General features: G+C 40.9%; 2 protein-coding genes across 4 annotated transcripts; one reads left to right on the forward strand and one right to left on the reverse strand.

Moving 5' to 3' along the window:
- The first annotated feature begins 160 nt into the window (after window positions 1-160).
- On the forward strand, window positions 161-12,905 carry ptpn21 (protein tyrosine phosphatase non-receptor type 21). Of its 3 annotated transcripts, XM_028395000.1 has the most exons (21): window positions 161-602; window positions 930-1,004; window positions 1,332-1,631; window positions 2,883-3,052; window positions 3,234-3,331; window positions 4,279-4,346; window positions 4,424-4,494; window positions 4,940-5,027; window positions 5,140-5,231; window positions 5,678-5,765; window positions 6,067-6,146; window positions 6,269-6,376; window positions 6,738-6,798; window positions 6,977-7,058; window positions 7,146-8,677; window positions 9,320-9,460; window positions 10,027-10,245; window positions 10,348-10,476; window positions 10,559-10,793; window positions 10,913-11,073; window positions 11,215-12,905. In XM_028395000.1, exons 3-21 carry the CDS (start codon window positions 1,452-1,454, stop codon window positions 11,341-11,343), a joined length of 3,732 nt encoding a protein of 1,243 aa, XP_028250801.1. In that variant the 5' UTR covers window positions 161-602; window positions 930-1,004; window positions 1,332-1,451; the 3' UTR covers window positions 11,344-12,905. The 3 variants fall into 3 exon arrangements, with proteins under 3 accessions (XP_028250801.1, XP_028250800.1, XP_028250802.1); XM_028394999.1 differs by lacking the exon at window positions 930-1,004; XM_028395001.1 differs by lacking the exons at window positions 930-1,004; window positions 6,269-6,376 and having other exon boundaries at window positions 162-602.
- Window positions 11,645-15,799, reverse strand: fam98b (family with sequence similarity 98 member B). Its single transcript, XM_028395002.1, has 8 exons — window positions 15,617-15,799; window positions 15,309-15,457; window positions 15,101-15,229; window positions 14,827-15,002; window positions 14,555-14,635; window positions 14,281-14,397; window positions 14,023-14,190; window positions 11,645-13,935 (listed from the first exon to the last, which is right to left on the reverse strand). Exons 1-8 carry the CDS (start codon window positions 15,652-15,654, stop codon window positions 13,633-13,635), a joined length of 1,161 nt encoding a protein of 386 aa, XP_028250803.1. The 5' UTR covers window positions 15,655-15,799; the 3' UTR covers window positions 11,645-13,632.
- Between the last annotated feature and the right edge of the window lie 1,365 nt (window positions 15,800-17,164).

Genomic DNA, 17,164 nt, shown 5'->3' on the forward strand with positions numbered 1-17,164 from the left:
TCTTGCGCAAATAAAAATGAGGCAACTCTTTGTACAACATTATACATGTGCCATCAGAGCCGTCGGGTTAGAAAAGGTAAACAGAGACAGGTCTGCGGCCAGCAGTTCCTGACAGCTGTCCCATTTCTGGCATTTTCACCGCTCGGCATTCCAGCTGTCTGATGTCATGGCTCCGAAAACCTCCATGTATCCTTCCGCTGCGGAGGCACTACCATGGATTTGAAGCGTTTGTTCCGGAAAATACGATCAAACCAAATAGTTTGCTGAAATGTTTAGTAGAATTAAAGCGTGTCTCGGTGTAATTTAAGAATTTTATTTACAAACCAAGCAATAACAAACAAGCTATAGATGTGCGGATGTAGACGGAATACACTTGTTGCTCTTCCAATCCGAGGAAGCGAAACACGCTTGGAACTTGAGTGAACTGCTGGACCAGGAGACATGGGGTGCTACGTTAGTTTAGATCCAGAATCAAACTACAGTCAAAAAGCTGCATCCGTTTCCGACAAATATCTTAAAAGCAGTAATTCCTTCACCTTGATGGCGGAGCCCCTACGGACAGAATAATAGTTGGACTCCTAAATTGCATCTGTTGGCTAACGGTAACGTTAATTTTTTTCCCCCAAAATATTTACCGGCGACGTCAGCTTCCTAAGGGTGTCGTCTACTTGCTGGAACATAAGTTAGCACACTAGCGTCGAAGCTAATTTAGAGGATGTTGTTGTTTAAGGTAATGAACGTATAAAAAGGTGAAATTAGTAACAAGTTAGTCCAGGAAATGTCAAACATTTAGAACAAACTTGTATGAATGTAGTTCCTGTTGAACGTGAAATATATGTGAGTGTGTGGTTCAGGTGAAACACGGCAGGGATTTTGTAGTAGCTTACTGCGTATCGAATTAGGTTGTTCTTTTTCGGTATTTGGAGCAGACTATTCACCGGGAGGGATTAATCCAACCACAAGCTTGGAAACATACATCATTATACGAAGCTTTAAATACATAGGTCAGGTAACATAATTATGATTCCTCTTACGTTTTTTTTGATAAAAGTTTAATAGTTTATCCGGAATGTTTACTTGGAGAACTGACTGTGGGGCTGGCAAGTTTGGTAACAAAATGCAGCATTTAAGAGGATTACTTTACGGCAAGCCTTGTGTTTGTCTTGTCTGGCATGTTTCAGGGTGATAGTGTCGTAGGTTTTTCTTAAGTGATGAGTAAGAATACTTAAATAAATTGTTATTTTTTACCCTGTGTTTCATCCCACTCGGCTGCATACAAAGTATTCCAGTATTTTGAACATGTTTTGAAACATCTTTGTCTCATTTTTCAGGACTCTTTGTTGATGATGAACCTCATGACTTGTTATATTCTCAAAACCTTTGAGTGGGCAGCAAGGAGAGTACTTTCCCTGGACTAAGCGAAGATCGCCTCCCTAAAAGAAGTGTGAAACATGCCCTTGCCATTTGGCTTCAAACTCAAAAGGACTCGAAGGTATACTGTTTCAAGCAAGAGCTGTCTTGTCACTCGGATTCAGCTTCTCAATGGAGAGTTTGTTGAGTTTACACTTTCGGTGGAAAGCACTGGGCAAGAGTGTTTGGAGGCAGTTGCTCAGCGACTCGAGTTAAGAGAGGTATGTATGTGTTTTTATGCAATACAAGTGAAGATTGTTCTCTATTACGAACTGTTTTAAGAACTGTCCTCTCAGCGAGAAAAAAAACAACAATTGTTAGGGTTATCCTGTGGTCACATTCCTTGTTGCAGCACAAATGCAAGATAACCAGCTGCTCATTGTTTACTCATATAATGCTTCGCAGTCCTTGCCCTCCTTTTTTGCATGACTTTAGAATTTGTCATCAATTTACTCTGCATACACTTGTGTATGTAATCACTTAGTCACACAGATTTGCAAACACATTACGGGGAACTTTGTTATCTCAAACACAAGATAGTTCTAACAGTGTGGCCTGTATGGTTTAGAAATGTAGTTCATAGTCAGAAAGTATAGTCTGCAGCGGTCACTAAGTGACACGACATCTATGTCATAAACCGAATGGGCAGTTCCAGAGCTCTTACACAAAGTGCTGCCTCAACTTAGTAGTACAGTAGTATAAAGGTGTGTCATTTTGTTTCATAATTTAACAAGGCGTTATTTGTCTCTGGTTAGTGCTACTAGTTGCAGGCCTCCACCTTTACTTAGTTTGTACCACATTATTTGCCCTGATGTCAGCAGGGTGTATTAACATAATATATACTGTCTGTCACTATTATCAATGTAAGAATTTGGTTTATTAAGGCTAGTATAAAAGCTTACTGTTACACTTCAACCACAGTTAAGTGCATGGTTGTCCTGTATAGGTCAGTAATCCTGGGTTTTGAGATGTAAATTCAGCTTGGGCCTTATGTTCACATTTACCCGGTAACCCAGTAATTCCACTCAATTAATTGGAATCCCTAGTTGGGTTCATTCTCCTCTTTCATGTTTCTATAAAAGAATATAATTCTAGTCAGCATTTCGTCTTAGTTACTAGTGATTTTGTAGTTGTGGTCTGTTGTTGGATACAAATTACAATAAGGCCCTCTTCAGCTAAGTTGTCATTACAAACAACTAGCCTACAGGGCTGCTTCTCTTACCACTGTTTGCTGGGGAATGTGCAGATAGTCACAAGACACAACTATCTAGAAAGGTCTGCAAGTTTTTCAGGTCCACATACTTTTTTTAAATATACAAATAGTATAAATAGATGAAGACGTACTTGCAGATTTCTGCACTTAAGTGACAACTTAATTGGTTTGCCAGGTTTACAGCTTTACTATTAAGGATATTTTAGAATATCCTTAATATTGAGGAGTAATTTACATTCTTGCTTTCTTTGTTTGTTAGATAACATACTTCAGTCTGTGGTACTTCAATAAGCAGAACCAGCAGAGATGGATAGACTTGGAGAAGCCGCTGAAGAAGCAGCTGGACAAGTATGGGCTGGAGCCCACTGTTTACTTTGGAGTCGTGTTTTACATACCCAGTGTCACCCAACTGCAACAGGAAATCACAAGGTGACAGGAAGTTTTTTGATAAAATTACTGCATTTTGTGTTATATTTAACTGTGTATTATACAAATGTCAAACATTATTATGATTTTTTTTCTATAATGACTTCACACATGGAAGAAGATTTCATGAGTTTTTGGTTTATTGTCTATTCTGTGTTCTAAACTAACTGTCTCTGTTCTACAGATATCAGTATTACCTACAACTGAAGAAGGATGTTCTGGAGGGCAGGATCTCTTGCTCTCTAGAGCAAGCTATACGTTTAGCTAGTCTCGCAGTGCAAGGTAATACAGATGTTATTACAAAAATGTCTGGACTTTTTCTGTAGTTGGAGAGATTTCCCAGGCAAACCAATTGCTGCTGCAAAGAAATTATCCATTAGTCTAACTCTACTGAAAGTACAAATTATTTGAATTACTTGTTATGTTGACAGAACAGGAGCCATGTTAACTAAGGCTCTTTGCAAATTTTTGCAAATTTGTGCAAACTGCATTAACCTTTTATCTTTCATGCGAGCAGTAGATGCAGCTGCATTTTCTCCTGAACAAAGTAGTTTCTCTGGAGCCTCTATTAAATCACTAATTTGATATATATATATATATATATATATATATATATATGTCATGTTAGGTCTCTGTTATGTCCTCCAACTTCTGCCCAGCCGGAAGAATCTCAAACACTGCTGGCAAAGTTATATCAGGCACTGCAAATTATTGGCCCGAGTGTTAGCATAGCTGAGCCACTGAGATCACTTACTGTTGCAGCCATGTCCAAATGCCTGACCAGCTTTCAATATGTGCTCTGAAGAAAAGCCCTATGAAACATTTTGCAAGTGTCAGTAGTCACTACTACATTTTGTTATGAAAACATGGGAACTGTGCTGTCAATAAGGTTGTGTAGCTCAGATTCTGTTTCATGGGCAGCAATAGTCTGGAGTGAGGGACAGTTGTAGCCTTTAAGCACTGCTGATGCCTGGGATACTCAGCATAGCTGTTGCCAAAATGCAGCCTGAAGCTGTAACAGTTCTCTATGTTGTCAGATGCTGGAGCAGTAACAAATGGATCCCTCCTCTCCTAAAATTAGTCTACCATGTCATCATATACTGCATTACACCATTACTCAGTGTCTGTTTTACCCTAAACTAAATGACATGTAATAGGACTAATTCACTGAAACAAAACATGGAGTGTGAGTCACTGTTTTGAGCTGTATTGTTTCTTTTTGTCCACAGCTGACTTTGGAGACTTTGATCGATATGATTCCCAGGAGTTCCTCCAGAAATTTGCGCTGTTCCCTATTGTAAGCATTTGGTTTATTGTGTGCTGAAGAACATTTCAGATGTTCTGAGGTCATTAATTATGATTCTGTTGTTGCAGGACTGGATACAAGACGAGCGAGTGTTGGAAGAGGCCACTCAGAAAGTTGCCCTGCTTTATCAGTCCTCCAGGTGAGAATGATTTCGAAGTGTCATCTGGCAGTTTTGTGTGTGGACGACACAAGAAGAAACTTTCTCTTTAAATAACAATTAATTGTCACTTTGTCTATCATGAACCATGTAGAAATTGAAATCATATTTGTGTTGTCCATTTATTTAATTAACTTCCCAGGACAACATGTCAAGAATTGTCTTGTAGGAAATGTCAGCTGGTGACAGTTTCAGAAGTTAATATATTCTGACACTTCAAAACTTGTGAGAATACATATAACCCCAGGCTGCTCTAAGCAACTGTCTGAAGATCCAAGATCCCAAAATGCGGAGGCTCCTATTGAAAACAGATTAAACCCCAGATTTGTATATGTGCGTGCAGGTGTAAATAAAGGATTTCATCAGTCTGTAGTTTTTGTTTTGCTGTGATGCTTTGTGTTTTTCTTACTGTTATTGTCCATTGCAGGGGTTTGTCAGCACCAGAGGCAGAGATGCTGTACATGCAGGAAGTGGAGAAAATGGAAGGCTATGGCCAAGAAAGCTATCAGGCCAAGGTAGCCCTAAAGGGATCATTCTGCAATCCATTAAAGCAAAAACTCTAAAATGACATAATTTCAAGTAACAGTTTATGAAAAAAATATTTGAACTTCTCTTTTATTTGAACAGGACAGCACAAGCACAGATGTTACCCTTGGATCCTGCCTTGATGGCATCTTTGTCAAGCAAAATAAAAACACCCGTCCTCTTCTTTTATTTAGGTAAGTCTAGAGAGAAATGTTTGACTACAGCAATGTCTAAAAGGCCTGAAATATGACCTAAATAGGAAATACGATTTAAATTAAATCTGTGGAGACAGATTGAGTTTTATGGCATAATTTATTCTTAGTTAAAGTTGTCTCCTTAATGTACTCTAAACCTGAATGTGCCTAAAGGGGAACTGAGTCAGGTAGTGTGAGATAGCTCATAACGATTATGGAAGCACAATCTGTCTGATACGTGACTAAATAAACATTACCCATTTTTGACCCACTATCTACACACCAGTATTAGTTATAGATAGCTTCTATTGACTCTCACATATGTGCACTGTTTGATTATCTACTGGAAAAGCTGCTTTAAAATACTGTGTGGTTTTGTGACTGTCATGACAACATGTTTTTTCTCTCTCTTTGTCTGTGCCACTGTGATTTAATTGGCTGTGTAGGTGGCATGAAATTAACAACATGAGTCACAACAGGTCCTTCTTTGCCCTGGAGCTAGTCAACAGAGAAGAGAGTGTTCAGTTCCAAACCGTAAGTCTCCAGTCTGCCCCTTCCCAGGAATATTGTCAAATCTCTTATTGAATTTAGTAAAATTGGAAATGGCCTTTGTCATGCAGTTTAGCATGAGCAAGTCTTTAACAATGTGCCTGTGTGTTTTTACTTGTGTGGGTGGGGCTTTACCGTGGGTTGTTTGGGTGTGTGTGGGTAATAGTCACATACTATTAGCTGATACTGTGTACAAGCATTTTGGAGCATACATAACTAAACAAATACCACTTCTGTGCCAACTGTCTCGTCATCTAACGATTTTCTTCTTTCTTTTCCTGTGTAGGAAGACATGGAAACTTCCAAATATGTTTGCCGGATGTGTCTGGCCAGACTCAAGTTTTATAAGATTAACAAGAGTAGCCTGTAAGTGTTTTTTTTTAACATGTCTAGCCTAGTTCCTGTCTCTTTGTTCAGTGTTGTCTCATGCATGCGTCTCCTCTTTGGTGTAGCCTTAAGTCTGTCCTCCTCTCCTCCTCTCTCTTCAGAGAGGAGTGTGATCCCCTGCCTTCTGAGGCCTCCCAGAAGTCCCTTCTCTCTCTATCCTTTCCTCGTTTTCCAATCCTCTCTCGCCCCTCTCTGCCTACTAATAAGGGGTGAGCAACACAATCAAGCCACCGCCTATAGTATGCCTATCAAGCAGCTGCCATTAAGCAATCCATGTCTGATTGTTTAATCAGCAAGGCTACCATAAATAGGCTTTCCATATCTGAAATGGGCCTTGGGTTGTAATGAATATTGATTGTAATTTTTGTTTTTCTGTTTTGTTTGGGGACTTGGACTTTTGGACCCATATGTCTATAGACTTTAGGATAAATTTCCAATTTACAGTCTGTAGGTCAGTCCTCAGACTGTCACATATCAAAAAAGCTTCATGGGGTCCATTTTCTTTTACTTATACACAATGTACATACTGAATGAAAAAACATATTTTAATTAACTGTTCTTCCCCACCAGCCAAAACCAGCCCACAGTTGTGAACCCAGTCAGACGAAGATCCTCTACTAGAATATCTTTGGTAATATATTCACTTGCATGTGCTTGTAAAATTCCCCACTATATTCCTGTCTGGTATTAGTAGTAGCACATTTTATAGCAACATTGTGTTACCAGTTAAATTTAATTATTTGCTCTGTTTAGATGACAGTGTTTAGATCAAAGTGGAGTGACTAATTGCATTTTTTGTTGATATACAGCCAAAGCCACAGGGCTACATGATGCCCCCTACACAGATGCACTACAATGGCCATTTTGCAGAGCCTTATACATCATCACAGGGTATGTGTGGGAATAGATATGCACCAAAAACTTGAAATGAGTGCTGTATAAAATTAGATTTATATTTATGTTCTCACTTTGTTACAGACAACCTGTACATGAATAGTCAGAATGGTTTTTACTATCACTCTCAGACCAGCCTGGACTGCTCTCCAATGGAATACACTAGTGGGCGTTTACGTAATGGCAGTGTGTACAGCGCCCACAGCACCAGCTCTCTGACCAACCCCCAGCACTACATGCAGCCCTCACCCATGTCCTCCAACCCCTCTATAACTAGCGATATTACTAGGCCGGACTATGTCCCCTCTCATCGCCACAGTGCTCTCATCCCACCTTCCTATAGAGCAACCCCAGATTACGAGACTGTAATGCGACAAAAAAACCGAGGTGCAGGAGGAGGAATGGTTTTGGCTCAGGAGCACCGGCAGAGCCATTCAATGAGGAACCTAAATATTGGAAACTCATACGTGTACAGTAGACCCGATCCCCTAGTTTACAGCCAACCAGAGATCAGAGGGGAACATGGAGGAGCAGCTCAACACCACCCCTACCCCTTCCATCTGGGCTCCAGCTTCCACAGTCCATCTCCATACCCTTACCCTACAGAGAGGAGGCCTGTAGTGGGGGCTGTCAGTGTTCCGGAGCTCACAAATGTCCAGCTACAACAGGCTCAGGAATATCCAGCCCCCAACATCATGAGAACGCAGGTCTACCGGCCACCTCCACCCTACCCATATGCTCATCCTCGACCTGCTAACAGCACACCAGATCTGTCTCGTCATCTCTATGTTAGCAGTAGCAATCCAGATCTGATCATCACAAGGCGTGTGCATCACTCAGTACAGACCTTTCAAGAGGACAGCCTGCCTGTTGCGCACTCTTTACAAGAAGTCTCAGAGCCTCTTTTCAGTGGACCTCAACACCGACAGCCTTACCATGCACAGAAGCGTAATTCAATTGAGGTTGCAGGACTGGCACAAAGTCTTGAGGGCATGAGGGTCAAAGAGAGAACTGTGTCTTCTTCAGCAGCTGAAACAGCCACGCCTCCTCCAGTGCTACGTGGTGGTCGCTCTCAAGGCTCTCAGCTTAATGTATTTTTGGAGCGTACAAAGACAGAGGAAAGAGAAGACATCAAGGAAGAGGTGCAGTATGGACACAAAAAGTCTCTTTCAGATGCCACCATGCTAGTTCATAGTAGTGGTGAAGAGGAGGAGTTCGAGGACGATAGTGGACGTCACACTCCTCTTTCTCAGGATGCTATTGCAGCCACTGTTCCCGAGCAGCCACCGCTGCAGCAGCAGCATCACAGCTTGACATCTCTCTCTTCTCTGACATCACAACAGCAAACTCCCTTAGAGCCTCCTCCTGCATATCCCATAGGCTCTGCCCTTGACCCCTCCATAACCAGCTCCTTGGCCTACAAGGTTCACCCCCTGATCCAAGAAAGTGAGCCTCTCTATCTATTGTCAGACTTACGACAACCAAGGATTATGCCTTCAGTCTCAGAGGGAGACCTGAGTGGACAAAGCAAGCAGAAGCCTAAGAAAGACTTCAAGAAGAGGCCTGTGTCTGATGTGCCTCCAGGGAAGAAAACAGTGGAAGGTTTGCCACCTCCAGTGAGTTCCATTTCTAGGCTTACTTCTTGATTGGTGACCTTTCTTCTCTCTGTGTCCTGATGTGGGTGCTTCTCTGGTTACACACACTAAAAACTGGTTGTGCTCTGTATGCAATGAGCACAAGTATTTGCTGTATATACATCCACACGCTAGGTTGATGCAAACAATGCAGTCTGTCCTGAAGCAAATAGACACAGAAGCACAAAAATTAGCTTTCACATGTGTTGTGTGGACCAATGATCATTTTATTATCACTGGATCTGTAGCTGCAATGTAGCATCTCAGACAACCAAAGCTTCACTACACAGACAGTCCCCTGTAGTTTGTGTTCCTAAAATCAAGTCTGGTATGTGCAGTTTTTTTCTCAGTAACATGATTTGTGTGCCTTATATCAAGATCACAAGTGTACATGCAGAAAGAATTAAAAGAGGTTTCAGTGGCCAGCAGTGGATGACGCAAACAGACTTACTTTGACATGAAAGAATGTAGTTGCACCACCTCGGAGAACCAGAAAGGTGACATTCTCTCAGCAAACACCCAGCAAGACTGCACCGTCCCTCCCCTTTTGTCTGCCTGCTCTCTCTCGCTCTCTGAAGCTCAAACATATTCTCAGTTTTTTTTCTGTCTACTCTGTCATCCCAGGGTATGAAGAAAGGAGCAAGGTCAGAGGTGAAGAAGATGGGCCCACTGAAGTTAGCCCATCTCAATGGCCTGTCAGCGTCGAGGCAGCCGATGCACAACGAGGTTAAGGATGAGCCTGAGCGAGCCTCCAATGACGAAAGGGTATGGCTTTTAGCAACATTTGATTTTGTGAATGATTTTATTTTTGAATAACTCAAAATTGGTTAAAAGTTTTATGTCGGTGACATTCAGGACATTTGCTACATTATCTGCTGATTAGCTGATTATCAGGTGCCGCTGGTTGTGTTGGTATAATTATTAGTAAGCTGCTGGTAGGGGCTTGTTATGTAGGACACTTGAAGGAAAAGGTGTTAGGCTCAAAACAACCTGCTTGCACCAAGCAGGTTGTTTTGGCAGTTAAAGTAAATGTTTGTACCATGCAATGAAGTTGTCACCGTTAAAATTTGAGATTTTTAATTGTCTCATACAAATATGTTTAATCATACATCTCTTAGTGTCAGATTTGTTTCCATTTTTCAGTTAATCTGGAGACAGTTAGACAATTAGTAATCTGTTGGTTTATTATGCACAGAATGTCAGCACTGTGTGGAAATTAAGATGATTATTGTTTTAGTTTCATTTTCTGGTCATTAACAAAGTGTTCTTGCTGTTTCAGTTTCCATATGTATCAGGGGGTGATGGTTTACATTCTGTTTTGTGCATATCAGTGTAAAGTGCTGGAGCAACACATGGAAAGGGGCGAGCTGTTAAAGGAGTACGAGAGTATCCCAAAGCGTCATCCAAAAGGGGAGTGCACCATAGCCCAGCTGCCTGAGAGCGGGGACAAAAACCGCTTCCAAGATGTCCTGCCGTATGATGACACCCGTGTGGAACTGGTTCCCACTAAAGAAAACAACACAGGCTACATCAACGCATCACACATAAAGGTAAGCAAAATAAATTTCTGCTGCTTATATTTTTAATAGGATATTATTAATCAGTTCCTTTGACAAAATTATGAAAATTTGCCTTGTTTCCTGTTTAATTAGATACCAGTAAGTGGATTGGAGTGGAGTTACATTGCCACACAGGGTCCTCTGTCAAACACGTGTCAGGACTTCTGGCAGATGGTGTGGGAACAGGGCGTTTCCATCATTGCCATGGTTACCGCTGAGGAGGTGAGTTGAATTTTTTCCCTGCCATTTCTTGTTTCTCATCACGACCGACACTGAGCTTTTGCTCATCATCCATTTCCTCCAGGAGAGCGGTCGAGAAAAGAGCTTCCGGTACTGGCCTCGACTTGGCTCACGGCACAACACAGTTACGTATGGTCGCTTCAAGATCACTACACGGTTCCGCACAGAGTCCGGCTGCTATGCCACCACAGGGCTGAAGATCAAACACCTCCTAACAGGACAAGAGAGGACTGTGTGGCACCTGCAGTACACGGACTGGCCAGACCACGGCTGTCCTGAAGACTTCAAAGGTTTCCTCAGTGAGTGGCATCCATTTGCTTTTATGATCAAATGCTCTCAACCTTAAAGCACGAGTTGTGTATAATGCAACAGAAAAATGTATATTCACCTTAATAAGCACACTACCATCTTTTTCCAGCTTACTTAGAGGAAATCCAGTCTGTGAGGAGACACACAAACAGTATCAGTGACCCAAAGAACCCCAACATGCCTGTGCTGGTTCACTGCAGTGCTGGAGTGGGTCGGACCGGAGTTGTCATCCTATCGGAGATCATGATTGCTTGTCTAGAGCACAATGAGGTAACTTCTATAACTGCTAGAAAACTTTTTCACGGTCTATTTTTTCTTTGTACTGACATCTAAATGTTCCCTCAGGGATTAATAAAGTAAACAAAGTCCTGTCTTATTACCTTAACTAATAATCAATGCTGTCTGTTCTAGATACTGGATGTCCCAAAGATCCTGTTGGCGCTGCGTACTCAGAGGATGATGATGGTTCAGACCTTGTCTCAGTACACGTTCGTCTACAAGGTCCTCATCCAGTACCTCCGCAACTCCAGACTGATTTGATTGCAGGCATCATTCTGCCACAGGTGATTGTAGGGTGGATTTTTTATTTATGCCAAACTATATTGTAATAATGCAGCTGTTGGAACCCGATTGGTCAAGTATTCAATCAGCAAGGCTGATGGTGGATGTACAACAAAGGCTCACTTAACGGAGTGCAAAGACTTGTGACCTGCCTCTAAACAGTATTATCTATTTTATTTTTTACATACATTATTGCTTAATAAAGCCCAGCACTTTGACAGTACCTTGCTGTACATGAAGTAATACTACAGAGCATTAAAAAAAACTTGTTATAGATGTATTAAGAACAGTCAATTTATTTTCATTTGAGTAGAACACCTTTTACAAGAGCTTGTTTTGGATTGTTGCTGCTTTGTTGGTACTGACAATGAAGGAATGAATTTTCCTAAAATTATGGCTTTGATATGAACGTGTGATTATAGATCCTGAAAATTTTTAACTTGCAGACCTGGGTGAGTCCAGGATGATGCTGAATTTGTCTATAAACACTGATTGGGCTGCGCTTGTTTTGTCTTCATCAAGCATCTATTTGCCTGCTGAAAGAAGGGAGGACAGTGATAGGTGTAAAACACTGGATTGATGAAGTAAGATGCAGTGCAAAGCTTTCAGATCTATATTTGATAGAAAAAAAAGGAAAAGAAGCATCAAGTTTTTGGGTTCAAAGTAAAACTGGAAAATTTTACTTATATTTAATTTCTTTTATCAAAATGTTAAAGAAGTGCTGTGTTCTAGACAACGTGCCTACACGTCTGCACTGAAAGGCTTGTTTTTAGGATGTACATAATGGAAATGTTTCCTCAGTCAATGTCATATCACTTATTCATCAACATCCCTGCAGGAACGGAAGCAGACATAGCTAACTGTGCTGGGTTTTGCGTCACCCCTGTTGGCTGCATTGCTTGCTGGAAGTGTCTGATGGGCAGACCATCTCTAGTTTCAGTATTCTGGCCGCCACAATTGTCGCAAGTGGTCCCCAAAGTATTAATGAACACACACATTAAAAAAAAAAGTTTGACTGGAGTTGGGCCTATTTTCTACTGTAGCTGTAAGTAGAATGTAGAAGATAACCTGCACAGAAAACATGTTTACAGGCGTTTAGACAGTCGTTTGAACAAAGTGAAGTTGCCCAAATTAAAGGTGCCAACTTTAAAATGTGGCCACAGTGAAGTGATTTTTCATTTTCTGTCTGATGTGTAAAGTGACAAATCATTTAACTGGAGATGATACATCTGAAACTGAGATTCCTTTTTACTGGATCTTCTAAGGACCCAAACTTTGCTTGAGATTTTGTTTGTTTGTTTTTCTAACGATTGAGTCTTAGCTTGGAGACTGAACAGAGTGGCTTTATACCCAAGGTGTAAACCATTTGTCTATGTACAGGTATGATGTTCATAATGTACACAGTGTAAAATTCTGCTTTAATGAATACTGGTTTTTGTACAAACCGTGTATAAACTGTATCTATTGAACAAAACCATTTTATTGGAAAATTATGTGTAGAAATTATTTTCAGCCAAGAATAAATATTTGGAGATAACCTCTGTGGTTTTTATGTGTCAGTTGTACATCGCCTGCTGCTGTTAATCATGCCACCTTGTGGTAGAAATTAGGTCATTCCCTCCATTCAGCTTTGTGTAAAATAAAAGTGTTTACATTATTGTTAAACACGTATTTATTAAAATCAGGAGTGAAGAGGTTTTAAGCATGAACATGAGTCAAAGAAACATTTTTTTCTCTGAACAGTAGTTTAAAATCTGATATTAAGCTAACTGTGGATTGTGCTCTATTGTGCTCCTTAGTAGCAGTTTCAGTCATCACTACACACTGACCGTCTTTGAGCCATGCAAACGAGTAATTCAGTCTTTGATTGTCAGTGTTCAAAAGCAGATATTTAACCTTGCTAAAGATGCACAATGATACCCAGGTACAGCACAACTGTACAGACTGTATGCACACTCATCACCTGCTGAGAAATATTATGTGGATATTGGACCACAGACTATAGCATTATGTCAAACGATTTGTTTATCACCTCTGTATGAAATCAGAAGTCTATGTGATGATTGCTATTTCTGGGTAAAAAAAAACTGAACAAAGGCAAAACACTGATATGACTATTTTACAAAATCTCTTATAATAATAATACAGCTTTAAAAATCATAAATAGGAAGACGAGTCCCACCCTGCTATCGGGTAAAAAGTGTTCTCCCCCTCATGAATGGAGGTCATATGAGTAAATACATGTGGATCATTTAAAAAAAAAAAGATCTAATACTGGTACCGTCCTCTCTTGCCTCCGTGACTTCCATAATCTCCATGTCTACTGTGTCCCCCTTGGTTCCATCCACCTCCTCCTCTTCCTCCTCCTCCCCCCCAACTTCCTCCACCTCCTCGTCCTCCTTGTCCCCAGCTTCCTCCACCTCCTCGTCCTCGTCCACCACCACCCCGTCCTCCCCAGCCACCTCCTCCTCCACCATCATCTTGTCTTTTCTGCCAGGGTGGCATCTCTGGAGGTGGAGCATCTATCTCTGAAGGACGTCCTCCTCTGTCTGGTACTCTTCCCATCAGGATCTAAAAAGAGAAGAACAGGAAAGATGTTTATAAAGAAAACTAAATCTAAGTCCATTTTTGAGGAGTGTTTTTTTTCCATAACTCTACCTTGTTGACAGCACAAGTGGTTTTCTCCCTGCTGGAGCCGCTGCTGGTTTTCACCACATTGCAAATGTCCTCTCTAGCAGCCAGCAGCTCAGCCACATCCACTGTGGACTGCGGCTTCAACGTGTGCCTCTTTGGCTGGTAGGCTTTAGCCATGCTGTCCACCCTCACCTAAAAAACACTTGATACAGTCAGTTCCACCACAAGCAATTAGGTCAATTTAGCAAAACAAAGAACAGTTTAATCATTGTGCGAGCATGCCTTGGCTCTGTCTGACCACCCGAAAGACTGAACTGTGACGTCTAGTCGTTTGATCAACATCCTGCGCCGACACTCGTACTCTGATGACAGAACGGCGTTGATGTTTTGCAGCTTCTCCTACAGAGACAAGCAAGTCCCACGTGACTTCAATAAAACTGTAACAACAATACATCAGCCACACCACTGAAACAACTGACACATAGAGATAAGTAACACCGATCATGCAATGTCTAAACAGCACATAAAGCTGACATTCAGATGTTCGTCTACATACCCACTGTTCACTGCTGAGAGATTTCTTCAGCACAGGGGTTCCAATGGAGCCATTAGGTAGATCTTTGAGGAGTTCTTCCACCTATAATAATGACACACATACATTAGTCTTTTAACATGATTTTAGATGGTGTTTGATGTTAATAAGGAGTTGATAAATGAAGATCAGAAGATATTCTCTTCCTTTGAATGGGTTTTTAAACTTGGCAGTTTAAATCAAATGTTATTCCAGGTGACCTGTGTGGATTGTAGTGTATTAAAACATAACCTCACCTTGTTTAGTACTTGAGACAAAACTCCTGCTGCATCCTGTCCCCTGGGCTCTGACAGTTGCAGAGTTTCACAGATTGCCAGAAGATCTTCATACACCAGATTCTTGCCTTGCTCTTTATCGAAGATTTGTCTGCTCTTCACCACTTGAGCCGCCTGTAGCTCCGAGCTCAGAAACACTTCAAAGTAAGACACAAAAGTCCATCTCTTCAATCCCTTACAAATCACAAAAATAATCTGTAGCACAGTGACTGGATTAAGGTGACAGGTTACATACAGACTATCTTGAGATGCTCTTTTGTATTCCGCAGACTGCCCTGAAGAATCCCTGAAACGACTTCTTCGTATGGACAGTGCAACTCCTTCAGAAAACCACTCATCTCAACCTGGAGACTGTCTTTATCATCTGTAGGGGGACAGAGTCACTGTGAGAAACAAAATAAACCTAATAAAGAAATAGTGAGGTGTGGCTGTATGTGGCTTACCTGGACCTGATGTAATTGTCTCCTCCAGGTCACACAGCGGCTTTAACCTGAATGCCAACCACCTGCAAAGGTCCACATACTCAGACGAGGACAGGCCTCCCTCAGCGGCTCTCAGCAGCGCCTTCTCCTCCAGCAGAGGGCCGCCATAACTAACGACAGCCATCACAGAGTCGCATACATCCAGGTGTTAGACATAAACATTGAAATAACTCACTATTTAACGAAAACAGACTGAAAACATACAGATCTTTGGAGGATAGCGGTATATGCAAAGCTAAGTACATCATGCTAACTGAGGATTAGCTTACCCGAGTTGCTCTAATGAGTCTAAAATGTCACTCTCCATCGTTGAATCTGTTCGCTTTTTACTGCTTAAAACACGACGCCATGCAATATGTCGTAGATTCAACTATGTTAACATAAACACCGGCCTCTCATTCATTTTTCAAGGCTAACGTGCCTGTTTAGTGTTCCGGTTACGTACACCGCCCGGGATGAAACATGGGACTTTGGAAATAATAGTTCCACCTCTTTGGTTCCGCGCGACACGACAGCTCCTGAAGCCACAAGCAACATTTGGTGTCGCCCTCTGGTGACGAGTTTTAGTTTAGGTCGTCGGTGTTGGTGGATGGAGCTCCAACTACAGACTAAAAGTACTCTTTCAATAATTTTTCCTGCCACACGAGGTATGTTATTATTAGTAGTTCTTATCTTACTGTTACCCGATAAATTTGGAATTTTAATTGGTTACTTTTAAGCTATAAACGGGCTGTGGCGTCATGGTGAAGTGAAGCTTTTAGCTAAATAATTTCCCATAATTGTGTCCGTTTCAAGCTGACAATAGACAACAAATGTATGTAAATGTGAATTTTGCAGCCTTATAGCAAACTAATGGTATTAGCTAGTTTACTAGCTGCTAACTAAGTATACAAGTCAATGTTTACTTGTGACAGCAGTCACAAGTAAACATGTTTTAATGTCATACGTTACTAGGTTGTAGGGTCTTCCATGAGCAATAAATCCAATTAATTTATAAGTATAATTTGTATTGTCTTACTTTCCTCCACAGCCAGGACAACTGTCCTCGTGGGTGATAGTGATGACTCTTCACTTACACACAGTTCCTCCAGTGACGCCCTGCTTGACAAGGTAAGCTAAAACTTTATTCTGTATTATCCTTTATTTGCCCCACAGTGGAGAAATTTGCACTTAAACATCAATCAAAGCATAAAAGAAACACTTCAGTCTACATGTATTTCTCTGAAAACAGGAAACAAAATGAGGCACACGCCACAAAAGATTAAAACTCACCATTTTATTATGATAATGTTATTTGATATGTCAAATTACAAGTGTATGATGTAACATAAAAACAGTTACAAACATATGTATGCATATTTACATTATATATTTATGAAAAGTAACAAGCTACATCTGTATAAAGAAAATACAACTATGACATGAGTTATTGGTACTATAAATTTTACATCAGATACTTGGTATTCTCGAACCATGATAAGAAATACCTAGACGCGTAGAAACCAATAAAAACCAGAACGAGAGATGTTAAGATGGAAACTAGGATGGACGTGAGGCACTTTTTTTTGAGGTCGTCGGGATGTGAAAGCCGATGGCACTAAGAAAAGTAAAGAAAAAAAAAAGATGCGCAGGAAAAGAAAGAAATATGCACAGAGGAGAGTAAAAGAAAGAAAACAGGCAGTGTTTACAGAATAGTTAAGAGTAGTACCATTTATACTGCAAGTTTCAAAACACAAATGTCTTCCACTATTTAGAACTAATCACATAAATGTTACATCAAGCGCTGTAAGATGAAAAAAAGCTTACACATAGTATTA

Source organism: Parambassis ranga, chromosome 22 (assembly GCF_900634625.1).
Source record: "Parambassis ranga chromosome 22, fParRan2.1, whole genome shotgun sequence".
Taxonomy (NCBI): Eukaryota; Metazoa; Chordata; class Actinopteri; family Ambassidae; genus Parambassis; species Parambassis ranga.